General features: G+C 42.3%; 1 protein-coding gene across 1 annotated transcript in view; it reads right to left on the bottom strand.

Annotated features, from left to right (window-relative positions):
* Positions 1-26,418, bottom strand: part of GPC6 (glypican 6) — a 1,092,604-nt gene that overhangs the window by 3,480 nt on the left and 1,062,706 nt on the right. Inside the window, exons 7-8 of the mRNA XM_081214889.1 lie at positions 13,634-13,770; positions 956-1,131 (exon numbers count right to left, since the gene is read on the bottom strand). Coding sequence (XP_081071015.1) covers positions 956-1,131; positions 13,634-13,770 — 313 coding nt within the window. The remainder of the gene's footprint in view (positions 1-955; positions 1,132-13,633; positions 13,771-26,418) is intronic.

Genomic DNA, 26,418 nt, shown 5'->3' with positions numbered 1-26,418 from the left:
AACTGATGCAGTTGATTCCATGGCACACGAGATAGTATCTTAGCTCCTTTACACACAGCCTCAAATCAACCTCCCAACAATTCTTATTCAGGAATGCTTCCCATCCTACAGAAGAAGAACCTGAGACTCAAGAGATAATTTGCTCAAGACCTCAGTTCTTAAGTGATACAACAGGGGTCCCTTCCCAGTCCTGTCTGAGTGAGCAATCTTGAGAATATTCTTCCCTTGGTGGTTGGGAGGAGGGATGGGAGTTTGAGGCAGAGACATAAATGCTGATGGGGAAAGGAGAAAGGGAAAACATTACTTTTCTGCCTTATCATTAATGGATCAACTGGCAGACAAAACTCAGTTTTAGCTTTAGTATAGTTGGATGTCAGCCACTGAAGCCATTCCTTAAGAGCAGTTATGATTTTCGTAGCATCCTAAGTTCTGCAGAGCAGAGTTCTCTGCCCCAAGGACTATAAATAGCTTTGCAGATGGGCTAAGAATGACACAGAAGAGCCAAGGTGCACACTGCTCTTAAAGAAACATTACAATAAACTTATTTATGAAACAGAAACAGACTCACAGACTTAGAGAATGAACTTATGGTTATGGGGGGTGGGCTGGGAAGGGGTGGGGGGAGGGATAGTTAGGGAGTTTGGGATTGACACGTACACACTGCTATATTTAAAATGAATAACCAACAAGGACCTACTGTATAGCGCAGGAAACTCTGCCCAATACTCTAATGACCTATATGGGAAAAGAATTTGAAAAAGAATAGATACATGTATATGTATAACTGAATCACTTTGCTGTACACCTGAAACTAACAGCATTATTAATCAACTATACTCCAATATAAAATAACAATTTAAAAAATTCTTTCTTTAAACAAAAGACAAATTGTGGTATAATCATCTATAATGGTTTTCACTCTGGAGGTGACAGGTGCTGGTAAAGGCTTTCTTACTCGTGTCCTGGAAGTTGACGTCGTTGCCGTTGTACGCATTCTTCAGTTTGTTGGTCATCACACGGAGAGCCATGATCTGCTGCCTGATGAACGTGTCGGGCCGCGTGATGTCCACGTCCACCTCGGGGTTGTTGATCTGGTTGGTCAGCCCATCGTTCATGATCTCAGGCAAGTATCTGCCGGGCAGAGAGGGAGGACAGGGGAGGGTGAAGCAGGAGCGACCTGGGAACCAGATTCTGCCACGTTGTTCCTAAAAGTGAGCCCAAACATTGGCAAAACTCGGGCTCGGTTCCTGGAAGAAAGGCCAAACGGTGAAAACAAGGCATACGTCTTCCCAGAGGGAGATGTGGCAGTCTTCCTGCTCTTCTCACAAGGCTCTCGCACCTTTGGCTTCTTTTCCCATTTCTGGCGCCCCTTATTGAAGTGTTGGGGCGCAGACTGCTACAGCAGCCTCAAATGGACTTCCTTGTCCTCATCTTTCCATTCTAGCACAACCTTCACAAGCTGTCTGGTTAACCTTCGTAAAATATTGCTTTCATCATGTCACTCTTCTGTTTAAAACTTGATGATAGTAGCTAATGTTTATGGGGTGCTTACTAAATGCCGGGCACTGTGCTAAGCACTTTACACGCATTAAAAACCTTCAGTATCCCAGCAAGTCTAGGAGGTAGGTACTATTTCAGCCCCTTTGTATAATAGAAAACTGAGACTTAGTGAGGATAAGTAACTGTGCAAAGTCACAGAGCTAATGGATCTAACTTCAGAGCCCACGTGCCCAAACACTGCACCATATTGCCTGGTTGATCATAAGCTACAATTCACTCTTTATGGCTCAGCAATCCAAGCCCATCTCCACCTCCTGTCCACTTTCTTAGGCTGCAACACTGCCTTCAAGGTACCCTCCTTGCCTTATGGAATCTTCTCCCTGGATCCCTCTAATCTTTGCCGGCAAAGAACTTTCCCATTCAAGTTTTAAATATCTTTAAAGCCCCAGGTCAATCCTCACTTTCTCTTTGAGATGTTTTCCAGTTTTTAGGGATCTGCCCACTTTTTTTGTAGGGCTTCCAAGTTCGGCAGGGCATTTTGAGCACTGCACAAAGTCATCTGCAGAGGGAGGGAGCTGGGGCTGAAATCCAGCCTGAGTGCCCGTGCAGGGCACCATCTACCAAAAGGGTGCCTTTTTCTTTCCTTTTCTTCTCTTTTGTGGGAATCTTTTTATTTTAGAAAATTTTAGCAAGCACCAGAGTAGAGACAATAGTATACTAAACCTTCATATTCCCATCTGGGCATCCTTTTCTAATTCCTACAATGGCACTATGTTTATCTGTGTCCCAGTAAGAACCACATGGCACACTCAAAGGAGCAATAAAGAGAGTTTAAAGAAGAGACTGTTTACAAAGGTGTGAACAGGGTTGAAGGAAACCAACCAGTGTCGCAAAGAACCCTGGGGCTGGCAACAGCAGAAGGGCCAGAGGGGAGGGAGCTGTTACCAGAATGCATGAGATCTGAAACCATGGAATGCAGCCAGAAGACGCTGCAACTGCCAAACCAAGGCCCCTGAGGGAGGGAGTGGAGGGAATGATACCCTGACCTCTCTAGTCCCTCCTTCTGACCTCTGGCTGGTGCCTCCCATTGGCTGAACCCAACTGGAAGCCAACAGGAAAGGATACCCAGGTGATGCAGTCTGTAGAGGTTCTCCTGCAGGGCACAGACCAAGGTGGAGGGGTGAAGAGTGGATCTCAAAGCGAGTCAGAACATCCAGCCCAAGCATCTCATAGGCTGGAGCAGCCCTGCCTAACTGCTATCATTATCATTCTTTTACTGCCTCTCTTAGTGTTGCTTGAAAGCCGAAAAAAACTTCCCTTCCTCTATTTTGTGCTTCCTATTTACATTTTCTCGTACAATATAGTTATGCTTAAAATTCTTCCCCTTCCCGCAGGTTATTTTCCAATTTTCTGAAACCAAAGGCTCTATCCATCAGCCTCCAAAAGAAGAAATAGAAACACACAAAGAAACTTTTATATTTAAGCCATATTTCAGGTGTTGAAATCTTATGCATGATGTATTTGTGCATGAATAGGTTTACCATTTGATTTTATTTTGTTTTGAATTTAATTTTTTTATACAGCAGGTTCTTATTAGTTATCTATTTTATACATATTAGTGTATATATGTTAATCCCAATCTCCCAATTCATCACACCACCACCACCACCACCACCCCTTTCCCCCCTTGGTGTCCATATGTTTGTTCTCTACATCTGTGTCTCTATTTATGCCTTGCATTGTTTACCCATTTTATTTATTTATTTACAATTTATTTATTTTTGGCTGCATTGGGTCTTCGTTGCTGCGCATGGGCTTTTTCTAGTTGTGGAGAGCGGGGGCTACTCTTCCTTGTGGTGCACGGGCTTCTCATTGTGGTGGCTTCTCTTGTTGCTGAGCATGGGCTCTAGGTGTGCAGGCTTCAGTAGTTGTGGCTCACAGGCTTAGTAGTGGTGGCTCGCAGGCTCTAGAGCGCAGGGTCAGTAGTTGTGGCACACAGACGTAATTGCTCCGCGGCATGTGGGATCTTCCCCGACCGGGGCTCGAACCCACGTCCCCTGCATTGGCAGGTGGATTCTTAACCACTGCGCCACCAGGGAAGCCCGGTTTACCCATTTTAAATCAGAAGTCCCAGAATAAACTCCATGTCTTCATCCATATCTTGAATAAAATTGACTTCATGATGTATACTACATAATGAATAATACAGCACACAGAGTGCATTGCCAATTCTTTTCCATAGAACTCCACAGTATTTACTGCCCTAAAAAATGTCCTAATTGAAATGAAAGAGTCATGGAACTATATTTCTTTATTTTTGCAGTAAAGCGTGATGTTTGTGTTGCCTTTTCATATATCTGGTATACCAATAAAATTCTGTTAGATTCTGAGATTGTCTTCCTGATATAAGTTCTAAAATATGGCATTGGATTGACTATCATTGACATTCAATTATATGTGCCTGGCTGTGTGAGCTCTACCTAATCAGTAAAGCCCATTGGAGTAAAAAATACAAGGGCAGTCCAGCCTTTGCTGGCACAGGAGCTGAGAGGGGCTGAAAGGTGCCCATGGGTTCTGGTGTTGCCCTGGACCTTCTGGACAATGGTCCCTGCCACTGTACCTATGCTGAGTCAGAGGAGGGCTTTGTTTCTTTCAGCCGCTGTGTGCACGGCACAGCTAGCCGAGAGTCATTTATCAGAAGCTGACTGCGATAGCTTACATGGGAATGCCACCCTTGGGAGTCTGAGCACGCAGGAACAATACAAGACTGCCAAAGAAACCCAGCCTCGAACTGTGTCTGCTGATGCTCAGCTACTTACAATAAAACCAAGTAACAATGCACCCATGTCCTCAAGAACCTTTTCTCCTTTAATGTATTCAAAGGGGAACTTTAGAGACAATATGGAAACTTAAACCGAAAAACACAGTTGAAAAAGAAAATGGCCATTTTGTCACTCCAGGGGTACATCCTGAGGCCAAATCTGTGGATGTCCAGAGTGTAGCATGGGGGATCAATGGAAGCCCAGTTCACCAGCCCATTTATTTGTTGCCTCTCTTGTTTGATCTCTTTACATAACGCTCATAACCTGCAAGAATGGACGCATCTCTGAGCCCATAATATTCTTCCCTTTATTAGATTTTGCACCAGCTCTTTGGCTTGAGGGCATTCTATTTTTGCACCATCATAATCTGGGAGACATGGAGAGGGAGGAGAATCTTGCTACAGAGAGTCCAGGTTCTGAGGTGGGCTGCATATTTACATGGGGCAGGGAGAACCCAGAAATGAGGACAAATTGGAGGGGTGTCACTGTTTGCCAACACCTCATGCTGTGGTGTGGAAAGTGAGTGGAATCCGGGAATAGTCAAGCATAGCTTCTCCATTTTGGTTATCTTCTATTTTGTAAGACCATGTGTAGGGTCTAAATCTTCAGCAGTTTTGCAGACTTATTTATCTTCACATCTGCTATGGTCTGCACGTTTGTGTTCTCCCAAAATCTACATGTTGGAAAACTGATGCCCAAGGTGATTGTATTAGAAGGCTTGGCATTTGATCAAGAGGGCTCTGTGCTCATGATTGGGACTAGAACCTTTATAAAGGACGCTGCACAGGGCTTCCCAGCCCCTTCTGCCTGGTGAGGATACAACGAGAAGCCTTCAACCCAGAAGGGGTCCTGGTGGAGGAAATTTCTGTGGAGCTTGCTATGAGTGATGAGTGACTGGGTCAGCACAGCAGGCATTCCCGACCCAGGGCACTACCATCAATGGGCTCAGAATCAATGGAGCATAGAGAAATTGGAACTCTTCTGCATGGCTAGAGGGGATGTAAAATGGTGCAGTGCTTTGGAAAACAGTATGGCAGTTCTTCAAAAATGTAAAAATAGAATTATCATATGATTCAGCAATTCCACTTCTGGATATATATCTAACAGAATTGAAAGCAAGGACTCAAACAGATATTTGTACACCCATGTTGACAGCAGCATTATTTACAGCAGCCAGAAGGTGGAAGCAACCCAAGTATCTTCTGACAGATGAATGGATAAACAAATGTGGTCTATACATGTAATAACTCAGCCTTGAAAAGGAAGGACATTCTGACACATGTTGACATCGATGAATCTTAAAGACATCATGCTAAGTGAAGTAAGCCGATCACAGAGGGACGTATGTTGTATAATTTCACTTATGTAAGGTACTTGAAATAGTCAAATTCATAGAGACAGAAAGTAGAATGGTGGCTGACAGGGCTGGTGGGAGGGAGGTGCAGGGGGTTATTGTTAATGGGTGTAGAGTTTTAGTTAAAGAAGATAAAAATGTTTGCAGATGGATGGTGGTGATGATTGCACAACCATGTGAATGTACTGAATGCCACTCAACTGTACACTTAAAAAATGGCTGAAATGGTAACATTTATGTTGTGTATGTTTCACCACAGTTTAAAAAAAACTAAGTTTTAAGTACAGTTTTCTAAAGTTCTTGATGTATATTACTTTTTCCCTCTCCATTTTTTCCTGACTGCAAAGCGGAATTATTCAAAACATACTGTGACTTTATGTTTTAACTGGATTTATAAATTCGTGAAGACTTTTGAGCTGGAGTTGTCTGTGGCATTAGGTACTTCAAAGAGATGTGACACCAAGACATGGTCAAAGGCACAGAGGTTGACCCAGGGCACCTGAGATCTCTTTGGGACCCAGCAGTGTAATCATGGGCAAGTCACTTAGCTACCATATATATATATATATATATATATATATATATAGTATAAAATACTATATATATAAATAATATATAATACTATAAAATACTATAATATAAAATACTATATATATAAATTATATATATATAGTACTTATATATATATAAGTACTATAAGTACTATATATATATATAAGTACTATATATATATAGTATAAAATGCAATATATATAAATAATATATATATTATTATATATATACTTATATAAATATAAGTATATATATAAAAATAATTATATCAGCGATATAATTCTATACACGACTATATATATATAGTCGTGTATAGAATTATATCGCTGATATAATTATTTTTATATTTATATGGATACTTCTTACCTTATTTGTTTCATAAGCTGCCATATTAAGTGAAAGTATATGAAAATCCTCGACAAATATAATACACTATGCAATTGCAATGCATTCTTATAAAATTAAGTTGTGAACATGGCTCCCTCAAAGCCAAACTTGTTTCTTAGGACGGTTGACGGCAGCAGAATTCTGAGCTTTAAAGCCTGGATTCATGGACAGAAGAATGATTTGCTGTGGCTTTCTTCCCATCCGGAAGATGCGTGTCATGAAATGGTTTGGAACTCTTGGAGGACGCACAGCTCGTTGGTTGCGCTAGTGAACAGAAGGTAAATCCTTTGACGTGGGTTCTGAGCTCATTGGCAGGAGCTGCCCAAACCATCCTTTCCTGGTAGAATTGGAGTCAGCAAACTCCAGGGCGGGTGGGAAAGAAGACCCACGAGCCAGTCCTCAGGGCTGCCCAGCTGTCGACAGCAACATGCCTCTTTCCTCCCATGTGTAGCCACACTTTTCATCACTTCCAGGAGGTGCACGCAGCGTCCCTCTCCCCCAGGACAGTCAGCCTTCGTGGGGTCTTCCCTCCTAAGCATCCCAGAGAAGGGAAGTGGGCTTTCAGCAATGCCACCTTGGACAGTTGCCAGTTTTCTTCCCAGACAGACTTCCCACTTGCCCCAGGTGTTTGTCTGGCTGGTTATACATCAAAAATTTTACAGTTCTCTCAAATGCAGCTGGAGTGCTTTGGGACACACCCCGCAATCAGACTAAGACAGTAATGCCCTGCCGGATCTGTCATGTCACTGCCTGTGACAGATTTCTCATCACCATGCACCATTTTGCCTTCTGCCAGCTGCTCAAATGTAGCCACTCACGACTTCCTAGTTTCTTTGCTTAGTCAATCTACTCAGTGGCTGTTGAGAACGACTGACCTATTTTCTAGATTTTTCTACTTTTCCTATTTCTTACAATTTATTGTATTTACCTCCTGGCCTCAGGAAGGATTTCCTTGGGGCACACAGTTATTTCTGTGAGGATCAGGTGACTTAAAAGACAGCAGAGGTTCCCAGCAAAAGCTATGTTTCCAACGGATCCAATTAATCCTTGTCTCTCAGCCGGCATCTTGATGGGCTCCTTCTAGAAGGCATCTTAAAGAAAGGACCCAGTGGTGGCTAAACACTAGTTGACAAGGAGCGAAGCAGAAAGCTCTTTTACCAGTTTTATGGGAGAGAAGGAAGAGCCTGGATATAACAGACTAAAGAAACCCTGAAGACACTGAGGTTCGTGTATGTTCCATCATGAGATCCACGTGCTACAGGGACTTGCCTCAGACTGGCTTTCATTGCATTTCTCCTGCCCCATCCCATCGACTGCCATACTCCCCTTTCCCTTTTAACTCCTATGAGCTTAGAGAAAGGATCCCCATAAAGAGAACACAATCCTCAAGGAGGTTACAGATGATGTTATTCAACACGGTTACGTCCTCAGAAGCAAGACTCTGCTTCTCTAGGAACAAAAAGGTAAGAGCCTGTGTGAACATCCTAAGGGCCTCAGTTTTTCTTCTGCTGCTGCCTCACAGTGCTTTACCCTCTACATGCTAATCATATAAAGTTTTATTTCCTTCTGAGCCTATGCTTGCCTGCTGCCCTCAGGTCATTCTCTAGCTCCCATGCAGGCAGCTCATTCCGGTCACCGGCTGCCCAAACGCCCTTCTCAAGGGTGACAGATGACTTTGATGTCCTCCAAGGGGCTCTAGGTTCACCCTGGGAGCTTTAGGAGGCCTAGATTTGTAACCTGTCCCACGACTCTTTAATTTTTTTCCCTTTGGCTGTCTACATTATTATTGATTTTCCTCCCTTACTTCTTAGCTTCCTTTCACCTTCTGTTTGCCTGAGTTAAGTCGGAGTGTTGCTGAGTCTCATTTCTCCCTCAGACGTTGCTTAGGTAAGTGAGAAATGGAAGGAGGAGAAGTTCCGCTCGTCAGCTTACTTTCCTGCTGGCCATTGACGATGCACCTGAGGCTGCTTTTCTTGAGTGACAGACACTGGCCTGAATTCTTTATTAGCTATTCTGATAAAGTAGGATGTGGATGTATTATCTGCTATAGATGGAATCTTTGTGTCCCACCGAGAGCTATAGGTTGAAGTCCTAACCCTCAACGTGATGGTACTCGGAGGTGGGGTAGTGGGGAGGTAATTAGGTTTAGATGAGGTCGTGAAGGTGGAGCCCCTATGATGGGATTAGTGCCCTTATAAGAAGAAGAGACCAGAGCCCTCTCTCTCTGCCATGTGGGGGCACAGAAAGAAAGCGGCCATCTACAAGGTTGGAAGAGGGCTCTCACTAGAGCCCTGTTGACTTCTAGCCTCCAGACTATGAGAAAAGAAATTTCTGTTTAAGCCTCCCAGTCTACGGTATTTTTGTTATAGCAACCTGAGCTAAGATACTAATTGAATCCAGTAATGACCGGATCCATCCTTGGCCCACAAAGGCATCTCACTAGAGACCAGAGGTTTGTGTGGACAATATCCTGTCTCATGAAAGCTGTGCTGCATTTCCAATTTAATATTCCCTCTTGATGAAGCTTAAGCAATTCATTGTTGAGATGACTTCTACCTGGCCTGGGCTCTGGCTATCTTTAGTGGGTGATGTTACAAATGAACCATGTGACCTGCCCAACCCAGTTGCTGTTGTTGTTTTTCATATAAGAAAAACCCCATTAAGGGAAACATCAAGGGTTTCCTTGGAGGCAAAGAGAAAACAGCAAATTGTAACATGCTCCCTGAGGCTTGCACCTGAACTGAAAAAGGGAACATCTTACATATTAATAGGAACTTAAAGTAGGGCTACCAGATGAAATACAGGACAGCCAGTGAAATCTGAATTTCAGATAAACAATGAATCCTTTTTTGAGTGTAAGTGTGTTCCACTTGGTGCCTGCTGTTTTTAACGTGCTAAATCTGGCAACTCTGCCTTAGAGCCTCGCTACTCAAACTGCGGTCCCTGGACCAGCAACATCTGCATCTCCTTCAAGCTTGTTAGAAATGCAGAATCTCAGGCCCACCGCAGACTTCCTGAATCAGAGTCTGCATTTTTAACAAGATCTCCCAGATTTTAGCCTGTACACTTGAGAAGCACTGCTTTAGAGTTTACCACCTATTCTCACAGACATTATTGCACTGGTCTTTAAATTGTCCCAGTGGTTGGCAAGGGAAGGAGAAGAAGGGAAGCGCCTCTGCTGACCACCTGGTCTTGTTGTCAAATGGAGATTTAGGTACTGACAGGGTCATCGGTGCACCCACAATTTCCTCCCCTCAGAGGGCACAGTCTCTTCCTTTTACCTCACCTCCTGTTTCCAGACCTGCTCCGCTACTGAAGCAGAGTGAGACCTGCCAGAGATGGGCAAAGGTGGGAGCAGGGGATGAAGGTGGGTTTATGTTCTGGGGGAACGATTACTTACATACCTTTGACCGTCATCTCAACACAGCAGCTTTCACCCTGTGGTTACCACAGCAGCCGCATCTGTGTGCATCCTGTTTTGTTTCAAGTCATCATTAATCTCAACGGGTGATATTCATTTACTAACACCTATTTGGGAAAGTAATACATACTGGAGTAAAGGGACATATCCACTGTAGGAATCATTTTGATTTCAGAAATGTTAACATGTGAAATAGGCATGCTTCTGAATCAAGGAGGTATGGTAGAGAGCTTGGAGCTGCACGCAGAAAACAATCAGGAGAAATATGAATAATGACAGACAAGTCTGAGCAAATACTTAGATAGGATAAAAGGGCTGCGAAGACTGGCTGAAGGAATCAGATGGATAAAATACAAAGAAAGGAAGAAATGTCCGAGTGACCGGCAGCCTCATCCCTGTTTTAAAACAGCCTTGAGTTTTAAAACGCCAATCTCTATCGATGCTAATAGACATCACTGTTCCATATCTATAAACACTTGATAGATTTTTTTGTTTTTAAATAAAGGTTCTGGTTCTTTTCTTTCACAGGGTGACAAGAATAACCTTTCTTTCTTTTTCACAAGCATTCTTAAACATTTAAGAAGGCCTATCATCTGAAAGGCCATACTTCAAAAATAGGGAAAAAATAGTTTGCCTGTGTTACAAACGGATTTTTTAACTTGCAAAATAGTTCAGTGGAATTTTTTTTTTTTTTTTGCGGTATGCGGGCCTCTCACTGTTGTGGCCTCTCCCGTTGCGGAGCACAGGCTCCGGATGCGCAGGCTCAGCGGCCATGGCTCACGGGCCCAGCCGCTCCGCGGCATATGGGATCCTCCCGGACCGGGGCACGAACCCGTATCCCCTGCATCGGCAGGCGGACTCTCAACCACTGTGCCACCAGGGAGGCCCTGGAATTTTTTTTTAATGAAAACTTCTCTTGTGTGTTCCTCGATCAATTAATATTTGGATGAGAAGAAAGCTTCAATTAAATTTAATCTAACAAATCTTTATTGGTTATCTACTTACAATGTTACTAAATATAAAGTTATAGGGCTTCACTGGTGGTGCAGTGGTGGGGAATCCACCTGCCAATGCAGGGGACATAGGTTCGAGCCCTGGTCCAGGAAGATCTCACGTGCTGCAGAGCAACTAAGCCCATGAGCCACAACTACTGAAGCCCGCGTGCCTACAGCCCGTGCTCTGCAACAAGAGAAGCCACCACAATGAGAAGCCCGTGCACCACAACGAAGACCCAATGCAGCCAAAAATAATAGATAAATAAATAAATAAATAAATAAATAAAGTTATAATATTAAGATTCCATTCCAGTGGAAGAAATAAAAAGAAAGGTACTAAAAAAAAAAACCCTTGAAATTGTAATTTTTCAGTGGAAATATAATTTGAGTCACAAATATTTGACAGCATTATCTTTTAATAATACACTGGGTTAAATTCTGGAATATTCATGCAAATGATTTTATCGCATTAAGTTTGATGATTTCCCTTGCCCACATAAAATCCTCCAATGGCTTCCCATAGACCTCAGGATAAAATTCAGATCTGGTCCCTGAGTACTGATCCAGGTGTGTCTCCACCTATGTGGTCCTTTCCCAACCTACAGTCCAACAGGAGGGTGTTTAAAGTTCCAAAATCCACTGTCTTCTCTCACCCTCTTCTTCTCTTCACTGTGCCTTTTCATGTGTTCACAGACACCACTGCCATCACATAGTACTTAATTGACAGAGCCTTGCACAGTGCCTGGGTTGAGGGAGTGCTTAATAATATTGCTGATGAACTGAATGAACCGAATGTAGACCCACTACATTTTTACAGAGCGAAGACTCTGTTTCATTTATTCTTCTAATCTGGGGAGGACAGATATTTATCTGTCATTTGTTCTAGAGTCAGGGTATTAAAGTGAAAAGAATACTCTCTAGGGTTTGGGAGATTTCAGCTTTCACCCTTGTTAGTCGGCTAACCTTAGACTAATGTTTTACCCTGTCTCGGCTCCTGACACAGTGAGGAACTTGGCTGAACCATTGCAGTCTCTTTTTGCTCTAACTTCAATGGTCTTTATCTTCCCCATTCATTTTCTTGATGGAATGTAGTCCCCAGTCCCTGCCCAAAGCCTTTTTTTATGTTTCCTTTTGTAAGACACTGCATAGGCGCTAATATCCAGTAACCTGTGTAACTATCCACGGGAAAGTAGTTCAAAACGCAGCCGCTGTTTTAGCTAAGGCTGAAAGATAAACACAGATGGGCAACAGAGCAGCTCGGAAAATCAACCACTTTATTCATTAGGCTACCTGGTCATCCTTTACAGTGTCTTTTTGTACAGTCATTAGGAAAAGACACATTAGAAGCTGTTAATTCACAGCTGAATTTGCTGGCCCAAGGTCTCCTTCCTAAAAGGTTGGACACTGATAAATTACTAAGCATTTTTGAGGAGAATGTTGTTGATACCATGAATAGCCTCTTGGACCCTCATGATCTAAGATTTGCACTTTGATATTTGGGGGTGACTTGAAATGATTACAGTTTTTTCTACAGCTGTCTTGTTTTCATCTTGCTAAGCTCTCTCTAGTATGACTAATAATCTCATTACCAATAGATGCTAAAAAATGCAACTCAGCCGTGTAAGAAGTTACACCCAGTGAGCACCTCACTTGCACCTCTTCCTTCTGCAGCTCCTTCTGAACTTAATATCTATGAATCTTCTTGTTCCCTTTTCAACACAGCTACTTCATATGCTTGAAACCGCCCCATAACGCCCCAGGACAGTCCCCACTCTTAGGTCCTCCACCTGCTGGTTGATCCCCAAAGATTCCTTGAGTGCAATTTACCAGCTGCTCTGCCCACCTGCATCCTCACTGAGGAGGGCTCAGTCAGACTCCTCTCCTGGGGGCTGCCTGGCCTGCCAACTCCCAGCCAGTTCCCCCATCCAACTTCTCCACCCTATGAAAACTCAGGCCAAGCCCATTTCTGGGCTGAGTCAAGAAATTCAGAAATTCCATACCAAGTAGCAGTAGCATTGGACGGCGGAGCAGAGGGTAAGAACAGAGCCATCTCTCATCAGGAGATTCCAAGAGGACTTTTCAAGGCACGGAACCTGTGAGAACGCTTTCCTGGTTGTCTGTCTGTCATTTTCTTTCTCCCTAACCCTTTCAATGAGACTTCAATATTTTTTTTTCTCCAAGGGTGAAAAAAATTACGGTTGAACTTTCACTTCCTGTTTAACTTGTGATGGAAAAAACCCCGTACGCTGTGCAAATTCAACTATGGATAAAAATAGCTCTGCTATCGTAAAGTCAGTAAGTGAACATAAAAAGCTCTTTGTGATCTCAGGATATCCGTAACCTGGCATCTGTCACCGTCCCTCTGCTCTCATCCAGAGGCGAGGCATTCAGAACAAGGATTCCATGCTTAATGGCACCTTGAGAGTAAGTGCTCCCAGGTGCCCATCAAACCTGTCACTCCGAACAGCTGTCGCTAAGTGACGACTTGTCCCTCCACCCTCCGTTGCTTTTTGCATAAACAGGTCTGCAGCCCTGTGCCAGGAGAGCCTTCTAGGGCTAGATGTGCAATGCCCCATCCATAAGAATAGCGAGCCGCACTCACCTGGCTTTGCTGTGCCCGTTCCAACATTCCTCTTCGTTGGACGTGCCCGCCGTCACACTCTCGTCCTTGCAGATGGTGTAGGGCAATGCTGACCAGACCTTTTTAGAGAGCTTCAGTTTCTCTTTTATGTCTGTGACCTGATCAAGAAAACAAGGAAAGAGAGTGAACGTTCTCCCCAGGCATCATCCGTTTCTACACAAGGATGCAGCTCAGGGGAAGGTTAGAGAGTCTGCTATAGGACTAGCACAGACTCTCCATCAACTTTAAGGGGGATATCATCCTGCAGGATATGTTGCCCAGGAAAGCCTCACTTCTCCCTTTCTACATCTCTCTCTAGATTCCAGCAGAGAACTCTCAGGTAATTGGCTCCTGGTTTTCCATCGTTTCTGTCCTCCCATCCTTTGAAGTAAAAACTTCTGAAGCATCTCAGCTGGCTTCAGGTCCCTCTCTAGCTGGGAGAAATAGGTGTTCTCTATTGAAAACACCCTCAATATATTCTTTAAGATTCCTATGCCTGGATGTCAGATAAATGCACCTAAAGGATGCATGAAGAGATACAGCACTTTCCCCAAAGGTCTACTTGTTTCTGCAAGAAATGAATATTGTCACTAATTCAGCTGCTGGTAACCCCTGCACTTGACCAAGTGACAAGCCCACACAGCACACTCTTGGATGATGAACAGCAATCCAAATCCACTTTAAAATCTCTAGCAGCAGAAAGAAGAGTCATTACAAATACAAGCAAGTGTAAAATCCACAGCCCTGTGGGTGGATGGCTGGGAGGAGCTTAGTACCAGCATCTTTAGTGCTTTCAGTCTCAGCACTGACTTTTCGTCTGTGGAAAAGGTAGAGAGAGAGATTCAGTACAATTTTGGCTCCATAATTACAATCTAGTTTCATGCAGTCACGACCCTTATTTCCTATTCTGCCTACATGAACATTGGGAAAATCTGTGGATGGTTGAAATGCCTCTGTTATAGGTTGAGTTATGTCCCCCTAACATTTGTATGCTGAAGCCCTAACCCTCAGTACTTCAAGAATAAGACCTTATTTGAAGATGGGGTCTCTACAGAGGTAAGGAAGTTAAAATGAGGTCATTAGAGTGGCCCTAATCCAATGTGACTGGTGTCCTTATAAAAGGGGAAACTTGTACACAGAGATATGCATAGAGGTAAGACAATGTGAAGAGACACAGGAAGAAAACATTCATCTACAGGCCAGGGAGAGAAACCTGGAAAAAATCCTTTCCTCTCAGCCCTCAGAATCAACCAATCCTGCTGACACATTGACTTTGGACTTCCAGCCTCCAGAACTTTGGGACAATAAATTTCTGTGGTTTAAGCTGCCCACACCTCATTATGACAGCCCTAGAAAAGCTATACGGCATCCTAGAAGGGAGAACCACTGACACTTGTAATCAGTGGCTTTTGGAAACAAAGTATTCTTTGTTTACTGTGGATGGAGTACAGATGTGAGAAAAAATTCCAAAGATCTGTTGTCAGGTGTAAGAGGGAACACAAAGAAATAAAAGATCTCTGATCTTTCATGTTGTCCCTAGTCATATTTCTTGGTAGTTCCAGAATTGTACAGTTTTTTTTGTGTGTGTGTGTGTATTGCTGCTTTTTTTAATTGAAAAAAGCCCATGATTCTTTAGGAGGTGATACAAGATTATTTTCCGGTCAGACAGTCAGATCATAATTTCTACAATTTCTGTAATAACCATAAATGCTAAAGGTTCCTGTTCTTCCCACCCCAATTCACTTTTGGCACCTATATGTGAAATGTCACTTCTGAAAAATGGGGAAAAAATATGCTGAGGATTAGGTTTTTATCACAGTCCTCCTCTCCTGATGAAAAATTTTCTGATTGCTGAATTTTGAATATTGATACAAGAAAGATGAATAATATCTTATCCATAAAAATCTTTTTCTAACTAGACGGTTGTCTCAGAAACAAAGTTATATTAGACACGGCAGCCAATTCTCGGGGGAAAGGAGCAATGGCTTCTCTTATCCATCTGCACTTCTTCTAAATTCAGAATTTACTGAGCAATTCTACAAGCGGTAGCAGGGTGTCTGGCATAGGCTCTGGCTTCATGATTTTAGAACACACAGAATTGTACAGTTTTTGGCCCTTGTTTATTTGTGATTCTGATGATGACAGAGATTTCAGTCGTGGGAAATACATGTTCACCAGTACGTACTGAAAATGACCAGAATGCTGAATCCAAGAAGCTGGTACACATCCTTCAATAGTGTGATGTTACTTTTGTTTCGGAGCATAAAAAAATCCACAAGTAATGACCTTCCAACGAGTAGCTTACAATCAGCAAATGTTTAGGGTAGCTTAAAAACTACACTCTCTGATTTCCCCCATTTGTGCTGACTTTGGTCCACAGGCTTCCCCCTGGCTCTCCTTCCAGCCAATCTGACTGGCTAAGGGGGTTGTGATGATGCCAGTCGTTTTCTGCTTACCATTCCTAGCACAGATGTGGGTACAGATCGTTATTTTTTTTTTAGTTTTTGTTTTAAAGACATGTGGCCATTTCTATCCAGCTATAGATGGATAGACATTCTCTGTTTAACAGTTATTCAAAAACCTTCAAAGCCCTGAAACACCAACTAAGAAATGTGGAAAACATGATAGAGAAACCACCATTCTGCAGCCATCTCATAGTAATAATTGATCTCAGTAAGTATCATCAATAGATGCTGTTGTGGGTTGAATTGTGTCCACCCCAAAAGATGTTGGATCCTGCCCACCAGTACCTGTGAATGTGACCTTGACCTTATTAGAGTCTTTGCAGATGATCAAGTTAAAATGGGGTCATTAGGGTGGGCCCTAATCCAATATGACTTTGTCCTTATTAAAAGGGGAGATTTAACCACAGACACAGACACAGACACACACAGACACAGACACACACACACACACACACACACACACACACACGGAGGACATCACGTGAAGATGAAGGCAGAGATTGGGGTGATGCATATACAAGCCAAGGAACACCAGAGATGGCCAGCAAGCCACCGGAAGCCAGGGGACAGGCCTGGGACAGATTCTCCCTCACAGCCTCAGAAGGAAACAGCCCTACTGACATTTGGATCTCAGACTTCCAGCCTCCAGATCGTGAGAAATTAAATGTCTAATGTTGTAAGCCACCAAGTTGGTGGTTACACAGCCCTAGCAAACCAGTACAAGTGCAAAATAATATTGGGTAAAAGTTTAATGGGGAACAGGATATTTACACAATCCCAAAGCAGTCCCCACAGATGATATTATTACAAAAGGACGACTGTCATCATTCTACGGTGCAGAAACTTGGCAGACTCTACCTTAACCAAGTGATCAAAGTAACAGGACAGATATCGGGTACCTCCTGATGTGATGGGACAATAAGGACCTATCACTTATGCAGCGAAAATTCATAACCTGAACCCAATCATGAGGACACATTAGACAACCCCCAACTGAGGGTTGTTTTACAAAACAACTGGCCTGTATTCCTCAAAAACGTCAGTCATAAAAGGTAAAGAAAAGCTGAAGAGTTCATCTAGATTAAGAAGAATAAGAGACATGACGTCCAAATGCAGTGGACGGTTCTGGATTGGGCACTAGATTGGAAAAATAATTGCCAGGAAGGATATTATTGAGATAGTTGGCAAAATTTGAACACTGACTCTGTATTAGATAATATTGTATCACTGTTAAATTTCCTGAACATATACTCCTATTGTGATAACACAGGAGAATGTCATGTTCTTAGGAGGTACACATTGGAGTATTTAGAACTAAAGAGTTATGATTTCCACAACTTATTCTAGATTGGTTCAAGAATAATAATAAGAATAAAAACACATAGATGTATAGAGCAAGAGAGAGTGAGAAAGCAAATTTAAGAAAATTTTAATAATTGGTGAATCTAGATGGAGGTATAAAATTTTTTCCAAACTTGCAATTTTTCAGTAAGTTTGAATTAAAAAAAATAAAACATGTCAAAAATAAAATCCTTCACATTTGATTTGTTCAGCAGGGTGTCACTTCAATGTCTCTAAGCTCTAACCTGGACTACCTGCTTAGGCCCCTCATCTTCACTGTTCTAAACACAAACCCCAGAGGCAGAAATAGGTATTACATATTCATCGCTAGTCCAGAAAATGATCACCAGCTTCAGGATGGAAATACTGTAAGCTTTATTCTGTCTCATAATAAATACACCAAGAATGAGCCTTCGCCTGTCTGCTCTTTTTCATGTAGAAATCCCACCTTTATGCTGTGGGAATCTGAACTAAATATATATATTTTGAGACAGAGAAAGTAAAATTGCATGACATCCCACAGATACCTCCTCTTTTAATATTTGCCAAATTGAACAGCGTATATGTTGCTGCTCTTTCTTTAAATCAAACTCAAGTATTGCATCTTTCATGGTGCATTCTCTGGCCCCCTGGTTAAATTTGGATGGAACTTTCTGTGTTCCACAGGGGGCCCTGTTCATGATTCTGAGTACTGATCGTTCCGATTCCTTATAATTGGCTTACTTTTCTGACTCTCTCTTAGACCACATGCATCTTGAGGGCTGGGACAGGGTTCTAATTCATCTTTATTCTCAGTGCTTAGAAGGGGTTGGGTGACCAACCACCCATTTTGCCCGGGACATAGGAGAATCTAGGACACTGAATTTTCATCCCCAAACTGGAAAGTCCCAGGCAAACCGAGATGAGTTAGACACACAGGTCTCAGCACACAGTAGGTGTTCAATAAATGTTGGTTGAGAAAATGGGTTTCATTGCCCTAGTATATTACAAAGTCATAGACCTTATGGCTAACACAAAATAGTTGGGGGGTGTCACACACTGTGGGCTCTTATCTCAAAAGGGTAGGGAGGCGCTGAGGGTCCTCCCAGGAGTTGTATCTGGCTTAGTGAGGGTTGAGGGTCCCTTCTGACCGTTCACTACAGCACATTTTATAATCAGGTCACTTTCACTCTGGCATTTCAGAAGCCAGGCATTTTCATTGTGCAACTGAAGGCGATAACGGCAAAGGCGCAGTGAGAGAGGCAAATGCTGTTTTAACATTCTGCACGAAAACATCATCCAATTCACTTCCAGGCTGGGGTGGTGAGGCAGACAGCTGAAAAAAATGGACACTATTAGCCACTGGAGAGGAATATGCCTTTGATTGTAAAGACTAGCTGAATGATTGCACTTTGTTTTCTGGTATCAAGAATGTTTTTCAATTCTCACACCATTTAGAAGTATATTTTCATTTTCATTTCTTTTTCTTTTTGAATAATAATGTAACTTACTTTGCTGTAGCTCTAGATCTGAGTTGTTGTTTTTTTTCTTCCTGGAGACTTAAGTGTACACAATAGTGTGCTAAGTTTTATGTTAGCAAGTATTCTTGGTAGAAATATATTACTGACAGTAAGAGTGAGCCCTAATTCATTAATAATACAAACTTGGTGGGAACAAAGACCTGGGATGAGATGTGGAATTTACACCTTCTTTTCCCTGCTTCCCAGATGAGCGATTCTAGGACAGATGAACTCTCTCCAATACTTGCAAATTATATTTACCATTTGTCCAGTGTTACATTAGGAGTACTGTACTATTAGTAATACCTGTGTACTAAATATTTTTCATCTATGCTATTGACAGATTGTGAAAGTTAAACAACAATTTCTGTTATGCTATAGGAATCTGATCCAAATAGATACTGTTGGGATCCACAGGGAAAATGTGAGCCCTCTTAGAGAACTTATCGGGACTTGATTCTGATTTCTGACCGTTTCAACTACTGGCTTCAGTAAAGGCAGATACTCTCAGTTTAAAGCCTGTCAAGGGTCCTGAATACTTGACTATAGAAACACAGTGGTACCATTTCCGTACCCACCCTACAGAATTGTACAATTACATGAAAGAGGGAGGCAGCTGACAAAGTGGAGGGGTGGCTGAAAACAAAGGGATTAGTAAAAACAAAGCATAAAGAAGGACTGTCCAAACACTGTCATCTGATAACTTCAGTTAAGAAGTAATCTTGCCCCAAATATTTAACCTGAATCTTATCAGGCTTCTGACTTAACAACTTCCAGTTTACAGGAAATATTAGGGATAGAGGTATAAACTAAGTAACGCCATAAATAAATGATCAGACACATCCAGTGTGTGGGATATTATACAAGACAACTGGCCTTGACTCTTCAAAAGAAGAGGGAGAAAAAGAAAGGAAGATTGTTGTAAATGAAAATAAAAACAAAAACAAAACTCTGAAAGCATAACAACCAAATGCTATGTGAGGACATTAAATGAATCCTGGATCTGGAGGTGGGTACTGAGGGTTAAGAGAGAGTTTTGAGATAATTGAGGAATTTTGAATATAATATAGGTAGTAGATGATATTACTGAACTCCTGTTAATATTCTTTTTTTTTTTTTTGCGGTACACAGGCCTCTCACTGTTGTGGCCTCTCCCGTTGCGGAGCACAGGCTCTGGATGCGCAGGCTCAGCAGCCATGGCTCACGGGCCCAGCCGCTCCGTGGCATATGGGATCTTCCCGGACCGGGGCACGAACCCGCGTCCCCTGCATCGGCAGGCGGACTCTCAACCACTGTGCCACCAGGGAAGCCCCCTGTTAATATTCTTAAGTGTAATCATGGTATTGTGGTTGTGTAGGAGACTATCCTTGCTTTTAGAAGATTCACAAGGAGGAATTCAGAGACAAAGTGTTATTTTGTCTTAGACTTACTTGAAAGTAGCAAGAAAGTCAACCATGACTGAATCTACACAAAGAATACATGGATGTTAACTTTATTATTTTTCCAACCATTTCGGTGTCATTTGAAAAAGTTAAAAATAACAGAAAGTTGGAAAAAGAAATAAGACTTTATTGTCAGGGCACATGGTGTTTAAGAGCCTTGCTGCATTCAGCCTAGGGCAGTAACTGACTCAAAACAATTGAGGGCTAACTGGGAGCTTTCATTGAGCTAAGGCACTTACATTCCATCTTCACAACTCTGTGCTGAAGTATTACTCCCTGCTTGCAACTGGGAAATGCGGGTTTAGAGAAGTGAAAAAAAAATGGCGACACATCTAGTAAATGGCAGAGATGAAATTCAAATTCAAATGTAGACTTCAGAATTGTTACTCTTAACCACTAGGCTTGAGAGGGATGTTGCTTATAGCTATGGTCTCCACCTTTTGTGTGTTGTTTTGGTGGTGGGGTGATGCGCATGTCCTTAGGGGTGGGTAAGATGATTCAAGACAAAAACATTAGAACTTCTATTTCTATTTTTTTTGTTTGTTTGTTTTTGCGGTACGCGGGCCTCTCACTGTTGTGGCCTCTCCCGCTGCGGAGCCTGTGGATGCGCAGGCTCAGCGGCCATGGCTCACGGGCCCAGCCGCTCCGCGGCATGTGGGGTCCTCCCAGACCGGGGCACGAACGCGTGTCCCCTGCATCGGCAGGCAGACTCTCAACCACTGCGCCACCAGGGAAGCCCTATTTCTATTTTTTAAATATAAAAATATAAGGGGAATTAAGCCTTCCTAATATTTCATCTATCTACCCATTGATGTGCCTTCAATCGGTCCTTGTAGCAGCGGCCATTTCTCAATTACCCCATGGGAAGAGTGAGACTAGACATTGGGAGAAGGCTTGAAATGGCACCTTCCTCTCCTCTCGTTAGCTGGCTCCTGGGGTATTGTAATCTATCCCAGTTCCTAAGTGCTGGTTAGATGCATTTATGGGCTAGATTATGTAGTTTTAACTAATTCATTAAATGGACCAGTGACTTAAAATGACTTTTGCAAAGAAACTTTGGATTTCTTTCTTTTCAAACAGTGCAAGCACAAGTGAACAGCAGTAAAATGGCAGGTATGATACTTCCCTCACTCTTGATACGTCTGCAACATTACAGAGTAAAAATAATAAACGTTCTGTATTTTGTCCCACTCTTCCAAAGTTTCTATTTTTTGCATACATCTCACAAGGTACAGAGTATATTAGTTCAGCAGTGCTTATATATAATTTATGTATAAATTGTTATAAATATACTGGGTGTCTATGATTCTGATTTTTTGCTGATAGAATGTGAGATCAAAAAAAATTGGAGCTTGCTAGTCTATAGCACCGGGACTGACACAATATATTTTGAATCACTGACTTAGCAAGGAAAAACATTTAGTGAAATCAGTTTAGTGAGATAGGGAAGTGTATTACAATTTAGAAAAAGTTCCAATACATTGGTTAAATAAGAAAAAAGGCTTTTGTTGCTAGCATTCATCCATTAAACACTTCATATATGTCTTCTATAAGTCAGGTTTCCTGCTACCCTTTGGGGATACAAACGTGGCTGGTACATAGGTATTGCTCTTGAAGCGGTCCTAGCATCCCTGGCTAGAGGCGGGTAAACAGACACAGAGCAAATAGGTTAGTCATGGGTAAGCCAAGGGCTTTGGGGGCACTGACATCAATTTGTCCTGAAATTTCCTTTCTGGGGAAAACCATTCCCTCCCAGGCAAATAAAGCTTTGCTGATATTTGCTTTTTGGTGGCTGCTGAACTCTGCCATGGGGACTATTAGGAAGCTGGGTAATTAGTCATTTCTATCCGGAGGGAGAAAAGCAAAAAATGTATCATGTCCTCCCAAGTTTTCGCCTCCAATGATGGGCTGATTTTATCCACGCACAAGTCATCGCTTTTAGCCACCGCTCTGATCTTTAGCGCCTCCTTTTGCTAAGGAGCATCTGTGCTTTCCTGACTCCTGGGGAATATCCGGTCCACGGTGGAGATGTGCTAAACAGCGCTGTGTATGTCCTGGGTTTTTAAGAAATATTTGTTCAATGAATAAATACATGTACAGCATTGCCAATTATCTGCTAAGGGAAGTAAGATTTCAAAAATGATCGATCATCTGTCAGCAGCTGCCTTTTGGACTTTCCTTTGGAGAGGAAAGAAGACATGAGCACATTCAGTCAGACTTTCTGAAAAAAAAATGCTTTCCCCTGACCTGATTACTGCAGAGCCAGAGGGAGATCTCAGATGATACCTCCAATCCTCTAAGTAGGATTCTAGTCTCCTGCCTTCTTGAATGTCATTCCAGGTGTAATTTACACAGGTAAGATGGAAGAACCTTGGAGATCTCAGAGGCAATCTGGGCTTGGGGAAAAAAAACCATGAGACTTTAACTAAAAATAGAACGAATCCCATCTTAGACAGCCTTTACAATCCTTATAAAGACATACCGTCTCCAGTAACTTCCCTTTGGTTTTCTAAGCGAGTGACCTGTTAAATTTTGATTGGGAGTGTTTTTGAACTTTGTTATTACCTTTGGTTCTATATGGATTCTTTGATGGGGCATATTTGATCTCTTCCAAGAGACTTTGCCCATGGCTGTCTATCTACTAGCTGAGGCCCATCTACCTTGGACCTTTTCTATCCTCTGGATCTTGCCTGTGAAGTGTGAGATGTGAACTGTCAGAAGAGCCCCTGCTGTCTTCCCTCAATCATGTCGGGGCCAGAATTCACTTCACTGGATACCTGTGGTGTGTACCTGGCTGGATGCCCTATCTGCTCACAACTTCAGAAAGATTCCAGTGTACCTATGTCATCTGTATGGAAACATAATGTAACTGGATGTAAATAATATATACCATATCTTTAGAAAAAAGATGGTAAATATTTAAAGGGCTGTATACTAAATAATACAAGTTGAGGGGGTGAAAAAAAACAACGTGAATATTTTATAGGCTGAACGTCATTTGTTAGCTTTGGAAAACAATCTGTTTCAAGAAATAAAGGCAGACTTTATTAAAAAATGGTACATGATACCATTTTTTCAACCTGAGAGTTTAATAATCCGGTTTCAGAGACAGTGATCTCATCCGGCTTTACTCTAGAGAAGAATGCTCATTTCTTATAGCACCAAGTCATTCAACTCAAGGTGTCCACCTGTATTGGAATTCAAGCCGTGTATCCACCTCCAGTGCTCAAACGATGGTCTGCATGCACGTATTCACGACTCCTCACTTGACAATACATCCAGATCATCTGGTGTAGAGTATTTAAAGTTCCAGCGTCTCAGAGGGAATGCTCTAATGGGGCCCAGTACCTGTGAATACAATCTTCCTAATATTCTTAAGGAAGTGGGGTTACTGATGCCATTTAGTTCAACGAGGAGGCTGAAGACACATGATATGCTTAATCTACTTGTTCGATTTATGTTGAAGCTTAAACAGAAGTCCATTCTTCTGATACGGCTTTTAGCATCCTATTCTCGAGAACATCAATTTTCCATTTGTTCTGAGTCTGTGAAACTCTTTGGTGTTATTTTTCAGGTCTCAGATTGTCCCTGTCTATCGTGTAATGTTTTGGTAGGTTCTGTAATGCTTGCAAAAATCACCTGTGACAGCTGTTCTTTCTGGGAGCTTCTAAATAGGTCTTGGGGATGACACAGCAGGGTCCTGTTACATGCAGTTTATTCGTGAACCCAAAGCAGACTTTGGCTACACAACTCTGTCACCCAGCACTCTGCTGAGGGCTTGGGTCACAAGACAATCTAAAACCAGCCTTGAGTTCTGGGCTTTCTCAGATGTTCCCAGGGAATTCAACAACACGTTCTTATCTGTTACCACGTGACATATTCTCCCTATTGTGGATTGGTGCTTTTCACATTCCTTGCCAAGGACATAAACACATATGCGTTTTGTAGGAAAAACTAAGAGAGATGAAAAAACTGGTGGGAAGTGAGAATCGTTGAAGGTTCAAAAAGACACTGCTTAGTTTTGTCAAGTTTCTCCGGGGATTGGGAATTGGATAAAAAATTTGAAAATCTGCACCATCCCCTCTGGCTTCAGGTTTGGAGTTTCTCGGCTAGAGGATGACACTATATTAAAGGTTTGACCTTGAAAAGACAGATGGAGCTTTTTTCTGGCAAAACACTGGTCCTCAAAGTGGAATAAACATGGGAAACACTTTCTTCTTCTGCTGCTCAGGTCAGATTTTTGCGGCAGGTCTTAAGAAAACAACAGCGAAGTTTCAAATCTTCATGCTCATACCTAATGTCCTGATTGTACCTCATTCCTGAATTGTATTATAACTTAGGCAAGAAAGGGTAGTACGCGTTCTACACATCCTTGAGAGATGGCACAGTTTGACATCGAACTAATCTCGAATTCAAGAGTGAAAAGAAAAAGGCAGGAAGACGTTTGGTCCACGGAAATGCATGTGATCCAAGTATTACTTTGCACAGTGGGTGCCTAAATTGTGGCACTATTTACTTCTCAGGACTGAAAATAGAAATAACTTCAAGAAGTGGTTTTTATCACTGAATCACGGAAAATAGAGGCTCAGCAGAGCTCCCATGGCCCAACACTTCTAGAACATTCCTGACAGATACTCATCTAGACTCAGTTTAAATGTTTCCAATGACAGATATCAATGCTAATATGAAGAGGACTTGGGATTGCTGCCTGACCCAAAGCAAGTCACTGCCCCTCTCCGAGCAGTTCTGGGGGTTTTCATGGACAAGGCTTGACTACGAAGCATAAGCGTGTTCTTTCTCCTCCTCCTGTGACTGGCATTGAGATGGAGCTCCCAACTTTCCCTCCTGCTTTGCTTTGTTCCTTTGCAGTCTATGTGGATTCTGGTTTTTTCTGCCCATCACCTGGTAAAGTCTCCTTTTGATTCATTTCTGACCTTAAGTCTGTCCAACCTTTGCTCTCTCAATCTCTGCTCCCAGCTTCTGAGACCAGCTCTGTCTTCCTCGATTGCTACCTTTGGTCTCTATTGCTTCTCAGGCATTATTTTGGCAGTGTAGGTGCAGACATCCCACGGAGCTTTCCCTGACCTAGAGCGTGAATTGTGACAAGTGCCGATTCTAAGTTAGGTTATTAGACATGCGGTCTTCATGATGCCTGATAGGAAGATCTCAGAGGCATGCTCAAATGAAGAGAAAGAATTCAGTATTTCTAGCAGTTATAAAGCAGTTTGGATATTTAAAGACTGACCTCTGCTCCCACCATCATTTATTCTATCACTATTGAATGAAAACTTTTGGAAGTTCTTTGTGGCTTGAAAAGCAGATTTCCCTCACTTTCCCTCAATTTTCTGATATAGCCAACAAGATCATGGCAGTGGCTTGGACTGATCCCTTTGTATGGGACTAACCTGGAAATTAACACTAATTCAGGAAAGTGCCAGAAAAAGCTTATATATTTAATAGCCCAATTTTGCCAACATGAAAAAAGCTTGAAGTTCTGAGCATCCAGTCTTGCTGAAAAAATTCTGATTCTCTGCCAACTATTACTTCAAGTATACGATCTCTCCACAGGATCTTTGACGATACTCAGAAAATCCATACAGAGTCTCTAACTCTACCTGTGATTGAGATACTGCAGTGATTCTGTTATGCTCATAACCACCTGAAGTTACTCTTAAAATGTTGAATTTTCATCTTCGGGGAATGAAATCCAGGGCATTACAAGTATGTCTGCTAATTAAAAAAGGGGGAGGAGGCATGGCAAAGCATTCAAGTTGAGGCATTCCTGAATATTTTAGGATCCATCATTTAATTCTAAATGTGTGGGGCTGTATTCTTTCACACCAAAGCTGAGAAACAGGTGTGTATTCTGGTCTTTTGCTCCGAAGCCACTACAGATTTTTGGAACTTACCAAGGAATGAAAAATATCCTTTTGCTTATGCAAGATTGGTGTAATTGAGCAGGGCCTTCTTTTTTTTTTTTTTTTTTGCGGTACGCGGGCCTCTCACTGTTGTGGCCTCTC

This window comes from Mesoplodon bidens, assembly GCF_964165515.1.
Source record: "Mesoplodon bidens genome assembly, chromosome: 17".
Lineage (NCBI taxonomy): Eukaryota > Metazoa > Chordata > Mammalia > Artiodactyla > Ziphiidae > Mesoplodon > Mesoplodon bidens.
The sequence above is the reverse complement of the archived record's forward strand: the minus strand, read 5'-3'. Positions and strand labels throughout refer to the sequence as shown.